At 44.4% G+C, this 25,583-nt stretch overlaps 1 protein-coding gene across 4 annotated transcripts in view; it reads right to left on the reverse strand.

Annotated features, from left to right (window-relative positions):
- Positions 1-440: 440 nt before the first annotated feature.
- The window catches only part of EDC3 (enhancer of mRNA decapping 3), a 74,856-nt gene continuing 49,713 nt past the window's right edge, over positions 441-25,583 (reverse strand). For all 4 annotated transcript variants that reach the window (XM_040342954.1, XM_040342951.1, XM_040342952.1 and 1 more), the window contains 3 exons: positions 14,077-14,230; positions 11,596-11,813; positions 441-1,273 (listed from right to left, as the gene is read on the reverse strand). In XM_040342954.1, coding sequence (XP_040198888.1) covers positions 933-1,273; positions 11,596-11,813; positions 14,077-14,230 — 713 coding nt within the window. In that variant the 3' untranslated portion in view covers positions 441-932. The remainder of the gene's footprint in view (positions 1,274-11,595; positions 11,814-14,076; positions 14,231-25,583) is intronic.

Genomic DNA, 25,583 nt, shown 5'->3' on the forward strand with positions numbered 1-25,583 from the left:
TTGCCTGACAAAGGGACCCCTGCATGACTCCAAAACGTTGCTTTATGTTTACCATGTTACTACAAAAACTAAACTTTGAACTCTTTGAGGAATCCTTAGTGTGCTGGTGACATTTCTTCACTTGTATTGTCTACAGGTCCCAGCCTGTGGTCATTACAGCACCCAGTATTAAACATTGGTCATTTTCAGGGATGTATGCTTGGGGAATATTGCATTTGGATTTACGTGTCCAAAAGTGGCATGGCAAGTCACACTAGTGTGAATGGAGCTTTAATCTGGGTCTTAGCAAGCCATCAGTATTGTAATCACCTGTAATAGAACAGATTATTGGTAACCCAACAGCAGATGCCAATAAGCCTTATTTTTTTTTTATATATATATATATATATATAAGGAAGTGTAATATGTATGTTGTGTAGTTTTAAAAAAAAAAAAAAAACTGCTTCAACCTTTTTATAGCAGAAGTTGAATATTAAAATTGACATGTTTTGTGATTTCAAAATCACCCCTCCCCTCCAAAAAAAACAAACACGAATACACACAAAAACCAAGAGCTTCATTTGGTAAATGCGAGATCACTCAAGTGACTGAATGATGAACAGCAAACTAATAAAGCTACAAGAAACAGAGATGTGTCTTTGCAATGACAATTTAACAATAAAAAAATAAAATGGAACATCCTTCCCTTCTGTTTGTTAGGAGCAGATTCCTTAAAAATATGGCCTGGGTTGGCTGGTGCAGAAACAAAAACGACAAACAAAACAAACTTGTTTCCCAGAATGCCACTGACATATTAACACCATTCTTGTGGTCATAAAGCTGATGCCCTGCACACACAGCTCATGCCACTGGGATTGAAAGTGGGAGTAATGGCAGTTTTTTGCCTGTATAAATTAAGGCAACATAGCAGGAACAGGCCAGATAGTCACTTTTTATCCTTGCATGGAATGTAAGGGAATAACAAACTTGCAGCCAAAAGGCGAGTGATAGGTGATGCCCACCTCCTTGAACACCTTTTGGGGAATGCCGATGTCACTCAAATAGACACGGCCAGCCTGCTCCCCGAGAGACAGAGGAAGTCCCAACTGCAGGGACCATTTGGCATGAATGCCAAGCTCCTGGTCAGTTACAGGTGGGTCAATGCTTAGCACCGGGGCTCGGTTTTGGTTGGCCCATTCCACAGCAGCTTTGTACCATGGCTGATCACGCAAGAAGGCATTTTCATGGCAGTCCAAACAGTGAATGACCAAATCTACAGGGCAATCTGGCAGATCTGAAAAGGAAATAAAACAGAGGAACACATTTAGAAGCACAATTATGATATTAATAATGATTGCATTTCATCTATTTTGAACTATTCAGAATTTTTACAGAAACGTCTTGGAAATGTGTTATGATACCAAGATAATGCTTACTGAATGAAGTAACATCCTATACATTTTAATAAAAAACACCTACATTGAAGTTAGAGTATTTTCATCAAGTACACATTCTGTGTCAATACAACATTTACCCAAGTGCAGCACATTGCAATAACATACATTTTATTGCAAAGCATACCAATGCAATACACACATGGCACCGTTATTGGGCGTTACCACAATGCTTAGATATGAAGCCACTTTCCAGATTTTTAGCGGGAGATTACAGATTTACACACCTTCGGTTATCACCGTTTCGAAAAAAATAGCAACATTTACAAATATTTGTTTATTAAAATCAATATAGGCGTTTTATTAAGATAAACGTGGCATGTAAACGCGGCTAAACAGACGTTTTTAGGCATCGGTTTCTAGCTGTCAAGTTAAATCATTCAGGAGAGGTTGAACAACGTTCCGTGTACATGAAGCCGTGTGTGTGTGTGTGTGTGTGTGTGTGTGTGTGTTGGGGGGGGGGGATATATATTGTGAAGTGTAAACAAAAAGACACAGTGTAAAAAATGTAAATAAACAATAAGAATCATAATAGCTCGATCGTGGCTTGATCCAAGTCACTGTCAGAGATAGGGTCATTGTATTTTAGATAGGATTAAAAAAGTATCCATGTCAGTTAGTGTTAGAAGTATGATAAAGAAAATTAAAATGCGCACTGCAACAAATAACACACATGTGGTATCTCTGCAATCATCTGGAGCAGGAACACTTATTTTGGGTTGTTTTGGTGGTAGGTTACGATAAGAATGATTTTTTTTTACCATTTTGTGCAAGTTTTCCTTTGATAATAAAGCCCTCTAGGTTGGACCTGGATTCCCCCTGTGCTTTGTATTCCTCTTACTTCTCCATTTCTTTACTTCCCCCTCTTTCCCTTGGGCCCCTTTTCACACATTCGGAATGTCCATTTCATCAGTTCAGGCACGCTTTTTTTAAAGTAAAAACGGAAGAAGTTTACATCAGTTTTTTTACATCCGTTACCAATGCAAAAACTGAAATTTTGCCTGTTTACATCCGTTCAGATTTTTAATAGCACAAAAATAGAGGAGGAAAACAGCCAAGAGTACAGCCATGGCCAAAAGTTTTGAGAATGACACAAATACTAATTTTCACAAAGTCTGCTGCCTCAGTTTTTGAGATGGGAAATTGCATATACTCCAGAATGTTATGAAGAGTGATCAGACGAATTGCAATTAATTGCAAAGTTCCTCTCTGCCATGAAAATTAAGTTAATCCCATAAAAGAAAATTCCACTGCATTTGTGAAGAAGGCTTCAGGGTGCACAAGAAAGTCCAGCAAGCGTCAGGACCTTCTCCTAAAGAGGATTCAGCTGCGGGATCAGAGTGCCACCAGTGCAGAGCTTGCTCAGGAATGGCAGCAGGCAGGTGTGAGCGCATCTGCACGCACAGTGAGGCGAAGACTTTTGGAAGATGGCCTGGTGTCAAGAAGGGCAGCAAAGAAGCCACTTCTCTCCAAAAAAAACATCAGGGACAGATTGATCTTCTGCAGAAAATATGGTGAATGGACTGCTGAGGACTGGGGCAAAGTCATATTCTTCGATGAAGCCTCTTTCCGATTGTTTGGGGCATCAGGAAAAAGGCTTGTCCGGAGAAGAAAAGTCGAGCGCTACCATCAGTCCTGTGTCATGCCAACAGGAAAGCATCCTGAGACCATTCATGTGTGGGGTTGCTTCTCATACAAGGGAGTGGGCTCACTCACAATTTTGCCCAAAAACACAGCCATGAATAAAGAATGGTACCAAAACACCCTCCAACAGCACCTTCTTCCAACAACAGTTTATTGCCCAGACTTCAGCCTACACTTACAGGTTTAGTACACAAGCCAGGGACGGGCATAATGAAAAATTACATTATACCATTAACACGCTCTATACTTTTTTTTTCTGCAACCACATGATGGCAGTATAACACAACTTTGCCTTGCAGTCAATACAAAATCAGGGGAATTGAATGTCATTTTCTTACCTGCTCCCAATTCAGGGAAGCATTTGCACCAGGGTTGTAAACATTACTGACCTATGCAGCAAATGCAGGTCGTTCTTACTATTGGCACTTTAAGAACATGTCATTATAGCCAACGACTAATTCTTGCTGACATATCGGCAGTAAGCAAACTGGCAGTAATTAGGACCAGCTATACAGATGTATGCCAGTACTCAAGAGAGAGAGAAAAAAAAAAAAACTTATCAAAGCTAGAGCAGCCAGATTCTGTGCATAGCAACAACTGATAGTGACTGCAACATGAAGCTTGTGGCCCAAAAAGGAGCTTCTTTTGGGAGACCAGTTTTGCATGATGTGGTTTGCTAGGATTTATCGTCCAACACTTGCAGAAAAACTGAACCGCGTTTAGGTGCCATTACAAATAGATAGCACCCAAAACCCGCATGGTGTGTTTTACCTCTATTGCAGTGCAGTCCCAAAACACCAGATGTGAACAAGGCCTCAAAGAGAATGGACTTCACATCTGAGGTCTTCTGGTTAACTTTATCGAACAAACACGTTCATACCGGACACATTGCCATCCTTCACCATAAGGCAAGGTTCACCAGCCCAGCTAGGGGTGAAATGCATTTCAGGGGCGTAGCTTTCGCTGGAAGGATGACAGTGTGTGACATGCTTGTTCATTCAATAATGTTAACCAGAAGACGCTATTGGTGTCTGGCCCGTTCGCTTAGAATTTGTAGCTGGTCTATGTGTTGCCCAATACTTTTAGATACATTTATGGTATGCCCTGGCATCACAGTGCGAATTCCTTGGGCAAGATTGTCTCTAGGGCCTCTGCAGCCCAATGCATATGATGTGAAAGGGCCCCAAAAAGGAGACATTTATAGAAACATTCATGGAAAATTTGAACCACTTAAGACCTGGACCATTATGCAGGTTAAGGACCTTGCCCCTTTTTGCGATTCGGCATTGCATCGCTTTAACCGACAATGGCGCGGTCGTGCGACGTGGCTCCCAAACAAGATTGGCGTCTTTTTTTCCCCCCACAAATAGAGCTTTCTTTTGGTGGTATTTGATCACCTTTGCAGTTTTTATTTTTTGCACTATAAACAAAAATAGAGCGTCAATTTTGAAAAAAAAAATCTATATTTTTTACTTTTTGCTATAATAAATATCCCCCAAAAAAGATATATATAAAAAAAAAATGTCCTCATTTTAGGCCGATACGTATTCTTCTACCTATTTTTGGTAGAAAAAAAAAAAAATCGCAATAAGCGTTTATCGATTGGTTTGCGCAAAAATGTATAGCGTTTACAAAATAGGGGATAGTTTTATGGCATTTTTATAAAGAAAATTTTTTTTTACTACTAATGGCGGCAATTGACCGCGACATTATGGCGGACACATCGGACAATTTTGACACATTTTTGGGACCATTGTAATTTTCACAGCGAAAAGTACTATAAAAATGCAGATTACTGTGAAAATGACAAATGCAGTTTAGGAGTTAGCCACTAGGGGGCACTGTAGGGGTTAAGTGTGACCTCATATTTGTTCCTAACTGTAGGGGGGCGGGACTGAAAATGTGACGTCAGTGATCGTCTTTCCCTATATCAGGGAACAGACGATCACTGACATTGCCACAATGAAGAATGGGGAAGGTGTGTTTATACACACACACACACACACACACACACACACACACACACACACACACACACACCCCTCTCCCCATTCTTCAGCTGCTGTGACCGATCGCGGGACACCGGCCATGATCGGGTCCCGCGGTCACGGAGCTTCGGACCGGGTCGCGACCCCACTGCTGGGCTCTTAAAGAAGACATACAGGTATGATCTTGTGCCCAGCCGTGCCATTCTGCCGACGTATATCGGCATGAAGGGGTCCTTAAGTGGGTAAATAGACAAAACAAGGGGGAGAAACACACTGAAAACAAACTATTTTGACACTACATACAATACTTGGCTAAACAAATCTGCTTTCAAACAAGAAACCATGTATTCCATATGCTAGGACTTAAAGCGGAGGTTCACCCTAAATCTTATCTATTGTTTAAATCGGACTATCTTGGTGTGTATTTAAAACAAAACGCTATCCATTCTGCCATATTAATCCAATACCTTATATCTGCAGTGTCTAGCTGTCACTTCCTGGTACTCCTCCCACGGGAGGGGGCGTGTCGCTTGATCTCCCTGCGCCGCAGTGCTTCTTGGGACGATTTAGCAATGTCTACTGGGAGCTCAGTGTCATGCTTCCCAGGAGACGATTCAGACTGCATATTGAGCAAATCTCGTGTGATTTTACTTGTCGCGTGACTCATGCAGCCGGTCACGTGACGAAGGCGGATGCAAATCCTCCATTTTAATTGCTGGCAAAACATGGCAACCGTGTAGTGTTGACGGCGCCGCTTGCCGTCAACACTGCCCATGCGCGGGATAGAGCAGTGAATGCTGGGACATCAGCATTCACCGTATCCCGGAAGTATTTGCTTGTGGGCTTCACAGTGCCCACAAGCAAAATGGATCCACACAGGATAATTTTTTATAAATCATTATATAAGGCCGAATGTCGATGCCGGGCGCTACAAAAACAAGACACGCGAGTACAATCTTAACTATATGAAGAGCGGTAGATGCACCTAAAAAAAATAAAAATTCCCGCGGACCCCCTGCTTTAACAAGGTTTAAACTTTTACACAGTCCATATAATCCTCCTTACAATATAAAAGAAGTGAAACTCATATTTATATAGATTCATTACACACAGAGTGATATATTTCAAGCATTTCTTTCTTTTAATTTTGATGATTATGACTTACAGCTAGTGAAAATCCCCAAATCAGTATCTCAGAAAACTTACAATATTACATAAGACCAATAAAAAAATATATTAGCTTACTGAAAAGTATATCCATTTACAGTATAGTATGCACTCAATACTTGGCCGGGGCATGAATTACTGCATCAATGAGGCTTGGCATGGAGGCGATCAGCCGGTGGCACTGCTGAGGTGTCATGGAAGCCCAGGTTGCTTTGATAACGACCTTCAGCTCATCTGCATTGTTGGGTGTGGTGTCTCATCTTCCGCTCAACAATAACTCAATAGAGAATCTATGACAGGGGTGCCCAACCAGTGGCCCGGGAGCCACATGTGGCCCGCGGAGCCCTCTGATGTGGCCCGCGACCTCCTGCTCTGGGATGGCTTTTTGGCATACCAGATCGCGGATCGTCGATCCGTCATTCCAGAGCATCAGTGTTGTGAATGAAGCCGATGGTAGAGTAAACAAGCAATTGCGGAGCAGAGTCGCATAAGCTGATGCTTCCTGTATAGCACCAGCTCCTGTCACAGGCGGAGTGATACCAAATCTGGGCATATCTATTCTGCAGTGGTTACTGGGCTGCTTTCAAACTGATCTGCAGGTGCACTGCCTACCTCCAATCCGATCAGCTATATAAACCAGAAGGGGATCCATCCCCTTCCACCTGGGTGGATCGGATCGAAGGGCCCATAGAGTAGAGTGGACTGTGTTTGTGTGTGCTCTTCATATGAAGAGTGGACACAGACCAGTCATCCGCCCGCTCCACTCATTGTGGCCCGCGACCGGTTACCAAGTCACTTATGTGGCCCTCGCTCTTCAAAGGTTGGGCATCCCTGATCTATGGGGTAAGGTCAGGTGAGTTTGCTGGCCAATCAAGCACAGTGATACCAGGAACATTAAACCAGATATTGGTACTTTTGACAGTGCCAAATCCTGCTGGAAAATGAAATCAGCATCTCCATAAAGCTGGTCAGCAGAGAGAAGCATGAAGTGCTCTAGAATTTCCAGGTAGACGGCTGCGCCAACTTTGGAATTGATAAAACACAGTGGACCAACACCAGCAGATGACATGGCTCCCCAAATCACCACAGACTGGAATCTTCACACTGGACCTCATGCAACTTGGATTCTGGGCTTCTCCACTCTTCCTCCAGACTCTGGGACTTTGATTTCCAAATGAAATTCAAAATTTACTTTCAGCTGAAAAGAGGACTTTGGACCACTGAGCAACAGTCCTGTCTTATTTCTCCTAATGCCACGTACACACGAATGGTTCATCCGATGAAAACAGACTGATGGATTTTTTCATCAGATATCCGATGAAGCTGACTTTCATCAGTCTTGCCTACACACCATCAGTTAAAAATCCAATCGTGTCCAACGCAGTGACGTAAAACACGACGACGTGCAGAGAAAAATGAAGTTCAATGCTTCCGAGCATGCGTCGACTTTTCTGAGCATGCATTGGTTTTTGACCGATGGATTTCCCCACAGACGATCGTTTTTATCTATCGTTTTTTTAACCATCAGAAAATTTTATAACAGGTTCTATTTTTTTTCACTGATGGGGGAAAAAAAACGATAGGGCCCATACACGATCGGTTAGACGAACTGATCGTGTGTACAGGGCATTGGTCCGGGTAAGATGCTTCCGACGTGGTCTCTGGTTCAGGCGTGGCTTGACACAAGGAATTCAACAGTTGTGGCTCTTGAAACACTGACACCAGCTGTTCACTCCTTGTGAATTTCCCCCAAATTCTTGAATGGCCTTTGCTTCACAATCCTCTGAAAGCTGCCGTTATCCCTGTTGCTTGTGCACCTTTATTTACCACACTTTTTGCTTCCACTCAACTTTCCATTAATATGCTTGGATACAGAACTCTGTAAACAGCCAGCTTCTTTAGAAATGACCTTTTGCGACTTGCCCTTTTTGTGGAGGGTGTCAATGACTATCTTCTGGACAAACTGTCAAGTCAGCAGTCCTCCCCATGATTGTGCAACCTACTGAACCAGACCATTTAAAGGCCCAGGAAACCTTTACAGCTGTTCTGAGTTAATTAGCCGATTAGAGCGGGACACCATAAAAGTGTGCAATATTGAACCTTTTCACAATATTCAAATTTTCCGATACTACATTTTGGGTTCTCACTAGCTCTAAGCCATAATCATTACAATTAAAAGAAAGAAATGCTTGAAATATATCACTCCATGTGTAATGAATCTATATAATATAGGAGTTTCACTTTTTGAATTAAGTTACCGAAATAAATTCACTTTTTGATAATATTCAAAAAATTTTTTTGAGATGCACATGTAAGCCTCAAAAGTAGAAGCTGTTAGTGTGTGATAACCTAGACCATTGCACCTATTAGCCTTTACAAATAATTGCCATCCCCGTGACAGATGCCTTTTAACCACTTCCATACCGGGCACATATACCCCCCTCCTGACCAGGTGAAATTTCAGCTTCCGGCACTGCGTCGCTTTAACTGACAATTGCGCGGTCGTGCGACGTGGCTCCCAAACAAAATTGGCGTCCTTTTTTCCCCACAAATAGAGCTTTCTTTTGGTGGTATTTGATCACCTCTGCGGTTTTTATTTTTTGCGCTATAAAACAAAGAAAGCAACCGTTTTGAAAAAAAATTCAATATTTTTTACTTGTCGCTATAATAAATAGCCAAATTTTTTTTTTCCAAAAAAAATTTTCTCAGTTTAGGTCGATACGTATTCTTCTACATATTTTTGGTAAAAAAAAAAAAAAAATAATAAAAAAAAAAAAAAAAAATAAAAAAAAAAAATCGCAATAAGCGCTTACAAAATATGGGACAGAATTATTAGTTTTTTTATTATTTTTTACTAGTAATGGCGGCGATCTGCGATTTTTTTATTGGGACTGCGACATTATGGCGGACACATCGGACACTTTTGACGCCATTCACATTTATACTGCGATCAGTGCTATAAATATGCACTAATTACTGTATAAATGTGACTGGCATTGAAGGGGTTAACACTAGGGGGTGAGGAAGGGGTTAAATGTGTAGCCTGGGTGTGTTCTAACTGTGGGGGGAGGGGGGTGACTGGGGGAGGTAACCGATCTGTGTCCCTATGTACAAGAGACACAGATCGGTCTCCTCTGTCCCCTGACAGGACGTGGAGCTCTGTGTTTACACACAGAGCTCCACGTCCCTGCTCTGTCACTGCTGATCGTGGGTGACTGGCGGACATCGCGACCGCCAGGCACGCGCATCGGCATCTCGGGGGCGCGCGCGCCGCTGCCGGCGCGCTTGCGCGCCCCTCCAGTGGCCAGAGGAATCCAGGATGTCAATTGACGTCCTGTTGAGTTTCCAGAGCCACTGTGAAGCCGTCATTTTACATGCGGCCGGTATTCAAGTGGTTAATGGCTGCAATTCATTTATTCCTATTACTATAAAATCATCACTCAGCATTTTACTTTGTCAGCTTCAGTAGACAATCATGTTGTCCTGTGTGACTACTAGTCATCATGGCATACTAGCAATTTGAAGCTGAAAATAAACAAATTGCAACAAAGCAGTAATTCCTATAAAACCTCTAAAACAAAGTTGCTAGTGTGTCCTTACTGCCTCGGGCATCCCAGTGCTAGGGCTGAGCTGCATTGTCATACCCTCAGCAACACTCCCTCACTCATGGCCACACAGTTTTGGATCATGTGGTCACAGCTGGCACTATGCTCCTTCACCAAGTCCTGGCCTGTACCAGGGCTTCAATTACAGATACAACAAACCCCACCACATGGTAGGCAAGCCTTAACTAATCCTACTGCTTTTAGCATCAATATGTTAGTCTGTAGCGAGTCAGGAACAACATTTTAAAACTCTCCCAGGTGGCCTATATCACTACCACTCCCAGGTGGCCTATATCACTACCACTCCCAGGTGGCCTATATCACTACCACTCCCAGGTGGCCTATATCACTACCACACCCAGGTGGCCTATATCACTACCACTCCCAGGTGGGCGTTATCAGGAAAGGTGTACTAAGAAACAAATACAACCAAAGCTGTGGTTAAAGTGGTTGTAAACCCTTACAGACCACTTCTACCTACAGGTAAGCCTAGAAGGTACTGGAAATATCTTTACAAAACACGCTTGGGCCGATGTCAACGGCGCATTCGCATTAAAGAAAGGGCACAGTCCTGCTGTTTCTATAGGGCCTGTGCCGTGACTGTCAGCTCTCGTGTGCATTGGCAGGAGTGACGGTATGTGACTATGGGCAGTCACAGAACCGGGGCACCGGAAGGAAGAAGGGTGAAAATCAGGGTTTACTTCCTCTTGAATACTAGGGTCCATGGATTGGATCCTAACCATGGCACTGCCTGCACAGAGTTTGCATGTGCTCCCTGTTCCAGCATGGGTTTCCCCCTCCTAGGTTAACGCCGACGTGTCACATATATGTGGTCCCACTGCACTGGGATTTTTGCCAAGGGGCCGCATATACACCTTGGTGCTGGAACTGCGCTGCACATGGTGCCCCCAGGTCCCGAACTAACTCCCGATTCCAGGACACTTGATCGCTGTGGTAGCCTTTGATTGGCTACCACAGTAATAAATCACTGTGCAGCCCACCCCGTGTTTCTCGCTCTCTCTGTAGATGGAGAGGAAAGATACATTGCATCTTGCTCCTTGAAGAGAAAAAAACAAGTGTGTGTAAAAAAATTTTTATGAAAATAAAATAAAAAATAAAGAAAAAAATACCTAGATCAAGGTTTGAGCTTGGTCAGTGCCAGGGTTAGTGTTTGGGTCAAGTAAGATCAAAGGTCAAAGTCAGTATATTTTAAATAATTTTTTAAAGTGGATGTATACTCTTCAAAGAAAAAAAAAAACACAACAACCTGCAAGACAAAGGCATAATGAGCTAGTATGCATCACATACTAGCTCATTATGAAATACTTACCTTAGAACAATGCTTTTGCAGCGGTCCCCGCACACCGCTGCAAAGGGCGACATGTCTCTGAAATGTTACTTCCGGGTTCGAGGGCTCCGGCGCCGTGATTGGCATGCGCACGGGAGCCGCCAGTCACAGCACAGCAGCTGAAGAATCTGTACGGGAGTCAGTCGGCTGCTGCTTTTCCAGCATTCTCATCCAACAGAAGCCAGCCAAATGGCCAGCTTTGTTCAGAGAGACCCAACACATGGGCCGAATGTCGGCCGTTATTTATTGAATGTGGCCGATGCCTTCTGACATTCGGCCTGTGTGTAAGCGGCTTAAGTAAAGGCAATCTCTCAAGATTTACCTGAAGCACAGAAATGCAAATGACTGCTACAAAACAGACAATAAGAAATGGGTTCTGTCCGATAGCATTATCCATGTAAATTACGTACCTTTGACATTGGAAACCTGCTTGCCTTCAGTCCGACAGAACAGATTCAGCTCGTTAGTAACAGGCTCCAACATTTTAACAAAGTTTGGTAAGAAAAGGATAACGTCTACATCGTGATTGGCCAAATGACGACCACAGCTAATGCCTTGAGCTCCTTTGATGTGAGGTCCACACAGAAGTGCCACAGTAGGTCGTTGGTGTATGTTTTTAGGATTTAACCTACAAGTATAAAAGATAGAATTGTGTATGTTTGATTACACACAATCAAAGTCCAAGAAAGGCTCAAACATCATAAGCAGCATGTTTTTATTTACAACCAACAGGATCTGGCAGTGGAGTGCAAGAACAAAATATTAACAGTTTACTCAACCCTAACAAAATGAAAAACTAAATAATACCCAATAATGTTGTTTGGCAAGGGTTCCACTTTAGATATCAGTATAAGAGCACATAAAAAAAAAAAAAAAAAAAACACAGAAGCAAGACATCTGAGAAGGAATTTACAGGGACAATGACTTTTGTGTTTATGTAATGAGACAGTTAATGATCATTCTAATCTTAAGTCCTGGGAGATTTCGGCATGTTTCATGCAGCAGCAATAATATCCGGTTTATTCACTCTGAAGACCAACCCACACCTAGTAATTTATCTGTGCTTGTTTATACACACGCAAGGCTTACAAAGCACGACCTTGCTAAATCGGTTTGTACTCTAGAGACCTCTGCAGAACTGGTAATACAGGAACGGTGCGAGAGCAGGAAGACAGAGGAGCAGATCTGTAGTGCGAGTGAAAAGAACATTCCAGGAGCACTCGTATCGCTTTACCATTGGGAAACTGAGGCTTCACCCCTCTTCTCTTATCTTGCACGCACTGTTGCCTGGTTCTCAGTTTAAACCGAGATTTTATTGGGTCCGGTAATGACAATTATGGCACTGAGAGCGCGAGACATATTTTCTCTGAACTGCTGCACATCTCTCTTGCCTGTCGCCTTGATAACCAAGAAAGCAAAGCAACTACATTCAGTAGCCTGAAACTAAACACACTTTTATTACCATAAACTTGGTACAATGTTTACTGTATGTTTAAACAATCTTCACCTTATAAAGTATCAGAACATAAGAAGGTTCTGAAAACCAGAAATTTATAGTTGGCTCTCACTTCATCATATCTTACTTTAGGTGCAGCCTTTTCTTTGCAGTTACGTTGGTCCAGCTTGGACCAAAGTATGCACATTCCATGCCTGGCTGATCCCTGTGGAAGCTGGAAATCACTCTAGTAGGCAGCACTCGATCACCTCTAGCTGTCCTGCTGCATTGTCACTCAGGGGGTTACTTGCCCGGCATGGATGTCATTCAGAGAACCCTTCGCACTTTCTCAATGAATGCAAAGTGTCCTCTGATTGGACGAGGTGGAGAGGCAGAACGGCAATGTCCTCGACCTTGTCCAATTAGAGAAAGAATGGCATCTGTGCCAAGTGAGCGACTCCCTGTGTTCACAATGCAGCAGGATAGACACGTGGCACAGGACCCAAAAGGTATCGTACATACTTACAATGGTCTAAGGCAGGGATATGCAATTAGCGGACCTCCAGCTGCTGCAAAACTACAAGTCCCATCATGCTTTTGTCTCTGGGTGTGATGCTTGTGGCTGTCAGAGTCTTGCTATGCCTTATGGGACTTGTAGTTCTGCAACAGCTGGAGGTCCGCTAATTGCATATCCCTGGTCTAAGCCAATGTAGCTATGCAAAAAAAGCCATACCTAAAGTTCAGCTTTAACTCACAGCGCTGGAGCCGCGATACCTGGAAGACACGCTGAGGCAACATGTCAGCTACCTGAGCGTGGAACAGGTAAGTTACTGATGCCTCGTTCTAAAAGGTAAATATTTCATAATGAGCTAGTATGCGGTGCAATAGGAACTGCCTGGTAACAGGACAGCAACTGCATATAATGCATGCAGTTGTGGCACAGGGGTGTGACACATTCAGTGTTAAAACAGACAGTGAGGAGGTGACATTTTCATCTTCCAGCTGCCTGTCAACCACCATCTGAAAAGTGATCCTATGTAGATCTGAACAAGCCCAAAGTGTAGGAAGAAGTTTTCTTGTATTTTGCTCTACATCTTACAATAATCAAAAGTCACTAAAGCAACCATGGAAAAAAATAAATTAAAAAAAAGGGTGCTTGGGTGGTCTTTTTAGGACTTACAGTATGCTAGAACAATGTTATTGTGCATGAACGCATCCACAAAGATCGTGTGTATACATATACACACATATATATATATATATATATATATACACACACACACACACACACACACACACACACACACAAACACATATACATATACACATACATATATACACACACACACACACACACACACACACACATACATATACACACACACACATACATATACACACACACACATACATATACACACACACACGGCAATCGTGAATTAATGTCTCAGCTCACCTGTTGGGCCCACCAAGTAATGTGAGAGCCATTTGACTTGCACAAACGCCTGACATTTCCAACCGTTTCTCCACTGTTAGTCCATGCTTCTCAGCCACACTTAACAGCTTCTTGTGTAGGCTATAAGAGATACTGGGCACCACCAGACCTGAATCTGCAGGACAAACATGAAAGCTGTCAAGAAGAAAGAAGGGCAATCTGTGCAACAGACAAGCAATGAGAATTATAGACAGAAACGCGTAGTTCTCTTATTTTTCCCCCCAAAAAACGGTCTATGGGTAGTTCAGTAATACATATTTAAACCAATAATAACTAAATTCGGCAGCTGCGAATGATTTAACATTTTACTTGCTTAAAGTATTGACACCTGGAGGACGTGGGTATGATGAATGGTATCTAGACCCCAAACTTTTTCTTGGTTTGGATAGTGTGATTAGAACCCCAATGTTTTCTGTGTCAGCGTTAGGCAGATTCACCCTCTCAATTTGTCCTGGTGACCTTTGACCCTGGGACTAAAAATAAGGGGAAATCCAAAATTCTGAGTTGTAACCAGAACAGCAAAAGAGGATAAATCTTCCACAGAGGATACTTGTTCTGTTAACAGCTACCATAGAGACCTAAGAGAGCATTTCCCTCTCCGTGGAAACATTTCTTCTAACTTCCTGTTTTGTCTACAGGATAGAAAATAAAAGGAAATCCACCCAAAGGGGCACTGATGGCCGTAAATGAACAAAAACTGTATGGGTTTTAACCATTTCCTGCTCTATTCAGATAAATTCTTTTGGCTGTAGATATAGTTGAAGCAGCATTCACCATGTGGTAAATTTACTTTAAAAGTCTCCTATAAAATGCACACAAATGGCATATATTTTATCCCAAGAGTGACACAAATGACTTCTGACCACAGAGAGCGCATTTTCATAGGAAAACTATGGTAATGCGAGACCACCTGTCCACCTGGCATAGTATTGACAATCCATTACAAGAGCTACACCAGTTGCATGAGGTCCAGAGTCTCTTGTTCCATCGCACGAAAGCCTGCAAGCTGTGATTAAGAATTGGCATGAAAGCCAAGGCAAGCGGCCAAGCTTTTCACCTCAAAGAGGCCGTTTGCAACTTCTGGCTTCACGGTATCTCCCTCTTACATTATGTACCTGAACATCAGCCAAAACTTCACCCTACCCCTCTCTGACCTTCTGTATCTGCTAGCATAAAACAATACTATATCAATACTTGAACAGAAACTTTATGTGCACTTAAGGTTCCATTCACATCGAGATGTATGCATTGAGTGCATATAAAAGTGCGCCGACATGCTGGATCGAGTTTGAACATGTGCCACTTTGATCTGAAGTATTTTTTCTTCAACTTCACTTTATTTGTAAAGGAATCTTAAATGGACCAGTTTGATTTTTGGGTTCATGTACACTTGCATGCATTTTCCCCTAACTGCATTGTGCAAAAAAAGGGGGGGGGGCAGTTTTACTTTTCACAGCACAGCAATGCTGTAAGCGCAGCACACTGGTGTGAACTGCTCCTATTGAAATACATTGCTTTTACAATGTATATGCATTGACGTGTATTGATCAATGCATGCCAGCGCATCAATGAATAGACCCTAAATCTAAAAGATAGTCGTTTGTTCTTCACTCACTCTGGAAAAGATTACTTACAATAAAAACTGTGGTCCACGCTATAGCCAAAATCCTGGCTGGTTCAAGCCTGCCATTGAGAAGTGACCAGCATTGATTCCAGCTGTCTGACATCTACTGCGAAATTATCCCACATTAAAAGGCTAAAATCCAGCTCCCCTATATACCATTAATTAATGTACCTCGGTTACAGGAAAATACAAGCTTTCTTTGATTTTGAGAACAATGCTTTACCTTAGTCCTTACTGTATTTCTTAGAAAGCTTCATCACCTGCTGGTATGTAGATTTGGGACAGAGAATCCAGCAGTGGCGGCTGGTGCTCCAATTTTTTTTTTTGGAGGGGGGTGGGCAAGCAGCAAGCAAACCAATGCCCCCCTTCTGTGCAGGAAAGCGGAGATGTCCTCGCCCCCCGCAGGAGATGGATGGGAAGGCGGCGATCCCCCCCACCGAGGGAGACAGATAGGAAGGCAGCGATAAGAGGCAGATGACTAGGTTCCGGGCGGCTGTTCCTCGATCTGGGGCCGTTGCTTCTCTTTCTGGCCCAAACAGAAAGTGGGTCCTGAGACCCGAATTAGCCCGGAGTTGTAAGACTCCCTGGCAAATCGGATCTCAGGACCTGCTTCCTAATTGGCCGAGAGGAGAATCAGGAAGACAATAGCAAATCTCAATTTGCTTTTGTCACAAAACTGGGTGGGCTCAGGGTGCAGTGCGTAACAAGTGAAAACGCTCAAAAACACCCCAAACCACATGTGAGTTTTGGCTACAACTGTCTCCGTCCACTCCCTCCTGTACTTTTATAAAGATGGCCGCAGACTATGCAATCTTATTGTACAGTCTGTACAATTTATTTTAGATTTACCAGGCAGACCCACCTGACCAATACATTCAATATGTATCAATTCAGGCAGGTCCCTGTACTACATAGCCGATTGGAGATCTAAAGCAGATTGCACAATCAGATTGCATAGAAAGTGAGTAGAAGGCGAGTAGAAGGCGAGTAGAAGGCAGTATTGCCGTCCAGAGCGGTAAATACGCGATTGCGTGATTTTGTAAGAAATATGCTTGAGGTGTTCGATGCAAACTAGAACCAACCCATGCACAATCAGTACATGCTACAGACACAAGTCCTGTGATCACAATGTGTTGAAAGTGGCCAAGTATGAATAGACTTCCTTGAGTGTTCCGAGTCTTGTTGACACTTAGCACCATACATGAATGAAGGGTAACAAGCCGTTAGACAGGTTACTCCAGCTGCACCTGCTTCTACAGCTGTTTCATGGTCACACGCAATGCTTCCTCCATTCACACAGGTGCTCATTCATCTACTCAAGACTGTTCAATCCTTTGATTAACACATTCTTCACCACCCTTCTACCTATGTTTTCTCTATAGCCTACTGTTTTTACTCAATTCAAAAGACACTTTTTTTTTTAACCACTTGCTTACTGGCCACTTGCACCCCCTTCCTGTCCAGGCAAATTTTCAGCTTTCGGCCATATAGCACTTTGAAATGACAATTGCGCGGTTATGCAACACTGTACCCAAGCAAAATTTGTATAATTTTTTTTCACACAAATAGAGCTTTCTTTTGGTGGTATTTAATCACCACTGGGTTTTTCATTTGTTGCCAAATTTAGAATAAAAAAATAAAAAAAATCAGCAGAACTAGGTACCCGCTTTCCAACAAAAATAAGATAATCCAAATGTGGGAGAGGAGGAGGAGGAAGAGCCAAGTGTCTCCTTTTTTTTTTTTTTTTTAACAGAAAAGTTTTATTAATAAAATAAAGAAACAAAACAAAAAGTAAATCAGCAAAACTGTGGTACAGCATGGTTTGACATTGTACGGATTAGCACATACATACAATCAGCATAACAGGTACAGGGCAACACACCAGAGATAGATCTGAATGGGTCTAGGTTGGATCACTGGATAGGGTGAGGGTCAGCTAGTCAGGCTGCAGGACGGTGAGTCATGTCCCAACCCCCTGGGGGGGGGGGGGGGTGCACCTCCTCCACACAATTAAAGGAGAAGCACTATGAATTCCCGGAGCATACAGGAGCATTCTCAAACAGGCAGTGCCCTAGCTGCCACCCATGTCCCCCAAACTTTGTCAAATTTTTGGGGGCACTTGCGGCCCATGTAGGTCAATTTGTACAGAGGCAGAACGGAGTCCACCAGTGCAAGCCATTGAGCCACCATTGGGGGGCTCGCCAGCTTCCACTGTCGTAGCAGTGTTTTCCTAGCGTAGAAGCAGAGAAAGAATAGTAGCAAGCCGGCGTGGGTAGACTGTGTCACGCCCTCTGTGATACCCAGAAGGAGAATCTTGGAGTCCAGCGGCACTCGGAGGCCAGTAGCAGCGTTAATTTTTTCCACCACCCCTTCCCAGTATCCCCGCACGACCGGGCAGTCCCACACAACGTGGTAGAACGTTCCTGTCTCTCTGACATTTAGGGCATCGGTCTGACTGGGTACTGAATATCCTGGCAAGGCGCTGGGGGGTGTAATAGGCCCTGTGTAAGAACTTCAATTGGATGAATCTGTCTCTAGCAGATATGGTTGTCGGTATATATTGGACCAGCGCAGACTCCCAATCCTCTTCCGAGAGGTCGGGAATGTCCGCCTTCCAGACTCTGTGAAGGGGAGAGTCCCCCTTTGAGTCGTCGCATGTAAGTCGGAGGTAGATGGAGGACACTATTCTATCAATTCCACGGGATATAAGGAACCTCTCTATCCTATGTGGCTCAACCGTAGTTGTCCTCGAGAACTGTGCCTGCGCCGCATGTTTCAATTGTAAATACCTGAACAGCATCCATGAGGGGAGCTCAAACGCTGCGCGTAGCTCCGGAAAGGGGAGCAGCGCCCCCGCTGGCATAATATGTTGTATTTTCACTATTCCATACCTGGCCCAGACACTAGGGTCCGGGATGGACCTGAAATGTGAGAGTCTTGGGTTGCCCCACAACGGGGCGTGAGGCGAGATGGAGTCAGGGCTCGCGACCGCTGCAGTGACCTTATCCCAAACCTGAATCGTGGTGCGCATCGGGAGAGTAACCTGTGGGGCGGCCCTGGGTCCTCTATAGACCAGGTTGGTGAGGGCTGAGTAGGAGCCCATGACTGCGGCCTCCAGGTTTACTGCTGGGTTGGACCTAGTCTGCTGGAACCACCACCGGACTGTTACTAGCACTGCCGCCCAGTAGTATTTTTTGAAGGAGGGCAGGGCCAGACCCCCTGAGGACAGAGGTAGCTGAAGCTTGCGTTGCGCTATCCTGGGAGCTCCCCCACCCCAGATGAATGAGGAGACTACACTATACAATTTAGTAAAAAAAAGATGCGGGGATAGGGACCGGGGTGTTACGGAATATGTAGAGCAGCTTGGGGAGGAACACCATTTTTAACAGGTTCACTCGCCCCAACGGAGTAAGGGGTAGTGTTTTCCAGGCCTGGCATTTTGCAATTAGAGTCTGTAGGACCGGGTATAGGTTGTCGTGTAAGTATTGACCTAGATTGTTGTCAATGTCCACTCCAAGATAGCGGAATTTGGAGACCTTACTCAGCGGTGTCAGGTCCGCTGTGGGGGGGGCAAGGTCGGACAGGCGGAATAGACTAGATTTGCTCCAATTAACACGGATCCCGGAGAACCCGCCGAACCTATCAACAATTTTGAGGGCTGCCACTAGGGATTGAGAGTCATCACCAAGGTACAAAAGGGTGTCATCCGCGTACAGCGACACCCTTTCGGTCAGTGGTCCCACCTCCAGGCCCCTCACCTCGTGCGTCGAGCGAAGCATAATAGCCATGGGCTCGATGGCCAAGGCAAAGAGCCCCGGAGACAGTGGGCAGCCCTGCCTCGTCCCCCTGCATAAACGGAATGGGGCTGAGATGTTGCCCCCCGTGCGCACCCTGGCCGTGGGTGACCCATACAGCAATTTGATCCAGGCAATGAATTTAGGACCGAACCCAAACTTAGTCAACACTCGCCACAGGAAGGCCCACTCAACTGAGTCAAAGGCCTTCTCTGCGTCGAGTGAGGCCACAGCCCCGGTAGTATTCTGCTCGCGGAAAATTGCAATATTGGTGTGGAGCCTGCGGATATTTATATCCGTGCCCTTCCCCGGCATGAATCCCGTCTGGTCGCCATGCACCAGCGTGAGGATCACTGTGTTCAGCCGATTGGCCAGGATCTTGGTCAGGATTTTGGCATCCACATTGAGCAGAGATATAGGCCGATAGGATGAACACAGTTCCGGGTCCTTCCCAGGTTTAGGTATGACAACGATCACCGCCTCCATCATGGAGGCCGGAAGGCTGAGGCGCTCCAGTGAGCGTGGAGTAGAAGTGGGGGCCCGTCACCTCCAGGTTAGTCTTGTAGAACTCTGTGGGGAGTCCATCGGGACCAGGGGTTTTACCTGCCTGTAGAGACTTGATAGCTCCCTGGACCTCCTGCAGCGTAATGGGAGCTTCAAGCGTCCGACTGGCCGCCGAGGTCAGGGAGGGAAAGTCTAGGGAGAGCAGGAACGTGTCTAGCTCATCCAGGGTGTATGACGCCCTGGACGCGTAGAGGTCTTGATAGTATCTTTCAAACCTGGCATTTATCAATAGTGGGTCTGAAATTAAGACATCATCCTCATCTCTTATATTGGCTATACACGAGCTACCCGATCTCTCAGTCGCCAGCCAGGCCAGTAATCTACCTGCTCGTTCCCCCTGCTCAAATATTCGCCGAGTCTGAGCGAGGAGGAAACGACGGCATGAGGCAGCACGGATGAGTGCCAACTCCCTGTAGGCAGTAAGCATGTCAGCGTGCGAGCCTTGGTCAGGCGAGTTTGTGTACATATTTTCCAGTCGCACCGCCCGTCTTTCAGCCTCTGATAGTTCCAATTTAGCTTCCTTCCGTACTTTGGCTATATTGAATTGATACCTGCCCCTGGCGTAGGCTTTAAAGGCATCCCAGGTCACCTCAGGGGGGGCTGAGTGGTCATTATGAACCCAGTAGTCTCTAAGCTCCGTGAGCATTAAAGGTTCCAGTCTGTCGTCAGTGATCCAGTACCTGGATAGTCTCCACAGGCCCCTCATTGCAGCGGAGTCGGTGGAGAGGTCCAACATAACCGGTGCATGGTCCGATATCCCCCGCGGCAAGTGAGACACCGCCACCACCCTGGACAAGACGGGGTCGGTAGCATAGATCAAGTCTATCCTAGACATGGTCGCATGAGTTGCAGAGTGACACGTATAATATCTGTCGTATGGATATTTCCACCTCCACACATCACTCAAGCCATATATCTCCGCCCACCGCGAGAGCGCCGAGTCAGTCGTCTGGTCGAGGTTCAATCTGTCAATGCTGGGATTGGGAGCCATGTTAAAGTCCCCTGCCCAGACTACAGTTGCCGAGGGGAAGTCGGCAACAACAGCTTGTGCCCTACGGAGTACTGTCATACCCGTCGCGGGGGGCAGATACAGACCAACAATTACTATTTCTAGTCTATCACAGAGAGCATGAATAATGACATATTGCCCATCCGGGTCCAGGCGGAGGTCCAGAAGAACAAACGGGAGCGCCTTATGAATTAAAACACTCACCCCACGGGAATGGGTAGAATGGGTAGAGTGAAAATAGGATCCCACCCAGGGTTTCTTAAGCGCTAGGACCTTGGACCTTGGACAAGTGTCTCCTTTTTGGTGAGATTTCACTTTATCCCAGCACTTTATTCCACTTTATCCCAGCACACCAATAAGTTAATGCGGAATGTATGTTCTGTTGTTAAAGTGGTATTAAACCCAAAAACAATAATATATTTTTTTGCAGCTTACCAATCATTAGATGTGGTGGCTGCATCAGTTTTATTTTCTTTGTCTTTGTTCCCCTCTGTGTTAACCTGGGGATCTGGGCAGTAACACATCTCCTGTGTTAGTGAGATGCTACTGTGATTGAATGACCACAGGAAGCACAGCAAACAGAAGCATGGTCAGTCTGGGGGCAGGGGAGTGTTAAATGTATTAGCAGAATTAAAGTGGTTGTAAAAGCAGTTGGTTTTGTGCAGCAGTCCCCCTAATACTTACCTGAGCCCCATCTCGATCCAGCGATGTTGCATTGGCTTTCACAGTCAAAGGCAGTGAGCCGAGGAGGAGAAAGAGGGGACAGGGGCGAGCAGCGGCTCCGTGTCTGAATGGACACAGGGAGCCGTGGCTCAGCTGCCTCCACAGTATGCTGCTTGCTGTGGGGGCACTAAAAATGAGGGAGGGACCAGGAGCGCCAAAAGACGGACCCGAGAAGAGGAGGATCTGGGTTGCTCTGTGCAAATCCAGTACATGGAGCAAGCAAGTATAACATTTATTTATTTTTGTTAAAAACAAATAAGACTTTAGTATCACTTTAAAAACACTAACAAACTGAACTCCAGCTCACACATTATATTCAGTTACAGCATACCGTTTTTTCCTTTTGGAATAAAAGGTTTTAAATGATAAAATAAAAGCTGATCATTTTGTACACCCCTGCCAGTGTTACATGGTTTGTCTCTTTAATGTAAACTGATACATTCTGCTGGAGAGCTTGTGCTTTTGAAAAAAATACTTGCTGGCTGGATCGCCAGATGAAAATAGAAGCAAGCAAGCCTACAAAAGAAAACTAATGCAGCCATCACACCCAAGAATTGGTAAGCTGCAATATAATAAAATGTTTGCTTTTGGGTTTTTTTACCACTTTAAAGAACATTAATTGTTATTGGTAATGTTCTGCTTTAAATATGGACAATATACTTGTCTTCGCTTTCCCAGTTTTATTCAAGACCCATTTCTTACCATGGCATTCATTTCGTGAACTACTTTAATCAGGAAATATCTTAATGCCTATTAAGCAATATTCATAATAAACATTAATACTACGTAATTAAATTTAATAACAAATTTCTGTGTTCCTGTCCTCACACCTTGCGTGCCACATAGCACTATCCCACTGGCACGCTCTCTCTATACCACGAAGGCAACTTCCAGGAAACTGGCAGGCTAGGCGATTAACCCTTTGGCTTCTTGGGAGATGAGCCAGCTCTTAGCACACAATCTAATGAGGAAGGAGACGGTGAAGGAGAAAGTCCTGTCACGCAACGAGGGAGAAACACAGCTAATGTTTAGACTTTTAATTACTGGGTGACATGTGTGCAGTTAAAGAAGAAACGCCTCCTGCTTCACACACGCAAGGCAATGCTCGTAATACCGCTCCTTTAGTAATATGGGAGGTTATGTAAACTTTACGCTGGGGGGAACAGACCACTAGGGGAAGGGAGATGGGGAGCAATTGGAATCTGAAAGCAAACACAAATTAAAGCAAACTGGAGGGGGGGTGGTGGGGGTTCTCGGAGCAGGCTGAACCCCAGCCAGAATGGAGCATGCTTTGATAGGAAGCTGAGGGGGGCGGTTGGCTGCTCAGGAAGCCAAGCAATTAAAGAGGCCTAGAGTGGAGGAGGGAGGGGTGTTGTTTGCAAAGTTTTACTATGAGATTTTACAGCTGCTAGTGAAGCCAGGCAGATATCGATAGAGTACTGTTCTTAACACGCAACACACATGCAAAGCAATCATTTACACTGTGGGAAGGGGCAAGGGTCACTTGTAATATACACAACACACAAGTAACCTATTTTCTGCTTGTGAAACTCTTCAATTGCAAACTTTTTTTTAATATATAGACAATCCCGTCACACAAATCTCATGCTAATACAACACACAACATGTTAAAACACAAACTCCTTCAGTACAATGATTTGGCAGTGTGGACGGGAATCTTGCCAGTAAAAAGATTACACAGGAAAAGAAACAGGTTAATTAACAGAGCTAAAAGATAAACACTAAGGAACAAAGCTATGACATGTAGGACTTGTGGAGTGCACAATACAAACCTAAAATGTTATTATGAATCTGGTAATAGTCAACACGATTTGGAGGAATGTTACATTTTTTTATAAAATGTAAAAAAAAAAAAAAAAAAAAAAAAAAACACATGAAAAGCCCTCTTCTGCTGCATTTAGACTGAATTAACAGGATTCAGCAACTTAATACCGCCAATCAGATGTTTCAGAGCAGTGAAGTGTCAAGGTTACAGTCATGCCTGAAGTTAACCCTTTACTGGAGAAGTAAGGCTGTAGGCTCACAAACCTATTTACCTCATTTTACAAGACAAATAGCATCTATAAAGCCAAGCAGTCCAAAGCAATGCAGCAGGCTGTGACCTCTATTTGCAGTTCATGGGACAGTAGATTGGCAGGGGGTAGATGTGAAGAAAGCCTCTTGAGGGGGAGCAGGAGTGTCAGGACGCCAACTAACACACAGCTCCTTTCTCTATCTGCAAAGTAAGAGAGCGTCCTGACCCTCCTGCTCGCCCCCTCCCCAAGAGGCTTTCTCCACACCAGGGAGAAAGCCTTGCATTACTGCGTGTAGTTACAGACAGAAGAACAGGAATTGAGCATTTCTCAGAAGAAATAAGGACATTTAAAAAGAAAAATGGAAGGATGAGGTAAGTAAAGGAGGACTGCACTAAGGTAAAGGAAGCTATTTAGGGGGAAAAAAAAAAAATTCCTTTACAACCCCTTTAACCACTTAAGCCCCGGACCAATATGCAGCCTAAAGACCCAAGGGGTTTTTACAGTTCGGGACTGCGTCGCTTTAACAGACAATTGCGCGGTCGTGCGACGTGGCTCCCAAACAAAATTGGCGTCCTTTTTTCCCCACAAATAGAGCTTTCTTTTGGTGGTATTTGATCACATCTGCGGTTTTTAGTTTTTGCGCTATAAACAAAAATAGAGCAACAATTTTGAAAAAAAAGCAATATTTTTTACTTTTTGCTGTAATAAATATCCCCCAAAAACATATATAAAAACATTTTTTTTCCTCAGTTTAGGCCGATACGTATTCTTCTACCTATTTTTAGTAAAAAAAATCGCAATAAGCGTTTATCGATTGGTTTGCGCAAAATTTATAGTGTTTACAAAATAGGGGATAGTTTTATTGCATTTTTATTTTTTTTTATTTTTTTACTACTAATGGCGGCGATCAGCAATTTTTTTCGTGACTGCGACATTATGGCGGACACTTCGGACAATTTTGACACATTTTTGGGACCATTGTCATTTTCACAGCAAAAAATGCATTTAAATTGCATTCTTTATTGTGAAAATGACAGTTGCAGTTTGGGAGTTAACCACAGGCGGCGCTGTAGGAGTTAGGGATCACTGTGTATGTGTTTACAACTGTTTGGGGGTGTGGCTGTAGGAATGACGTCATCGATCGTGTCTTCCCTATAAAGGGAATGACGCGATCGATGCGCCGCCATAGTGAAGGACGGGGAAGCCGTGTTTACACACGGCTCTCCTCGTTCTTCAGCTCCGGGGAGCGATCGCGACGGAGCGGCTATAAACAAATAGCCGCGCCGTGGTCCCGGATCGCTCCCCGAGCGGACCCGACCTCCGCATGTAGCGGGGGGGGTCCCGATCGGACCCCCCACCCGCTAATAGGGGAGGACGTACCCATACGCCCATGTGCCTGTACGTGCCATATTGTGGACGTATATGTACATGGGCTGGTCCTTAAGTGGTTAAGAGTCCATTCACACTGGGGCGGCACGACTTTGTGGGTGACTCTGCAAGGCGTCCTGAAGACGACTTTAGAGGTGACTTGCAAAATGACTTCTGTATTGAAGTCAATGCAAGTCAAACCCCAAAGTCGTACAAGAACCTTTTTCTAAGTCGGAGCGACTTGCGTTGCTCCTATTAGAACGGTTCTATTGAACAGAACGGGATGCGACTTGTCAGGCGGCTGTCACCCCTGACGAGTCGCCCCTGTGTGAATGGGCTCTAAAGGATAA

Source organism: Rana temporaria, chromosome 3 (genome assembly GCF_905171775.1).
Source record: "Rana temporaria chromosome 3, aRanTem1.1, whole genome shotgun sequence".
Lineage (NCBI taxonomy): Eukaryota > Metazoa > Chordata > Amphibia > Anura > Ranidae > Rana > Rana temporaria.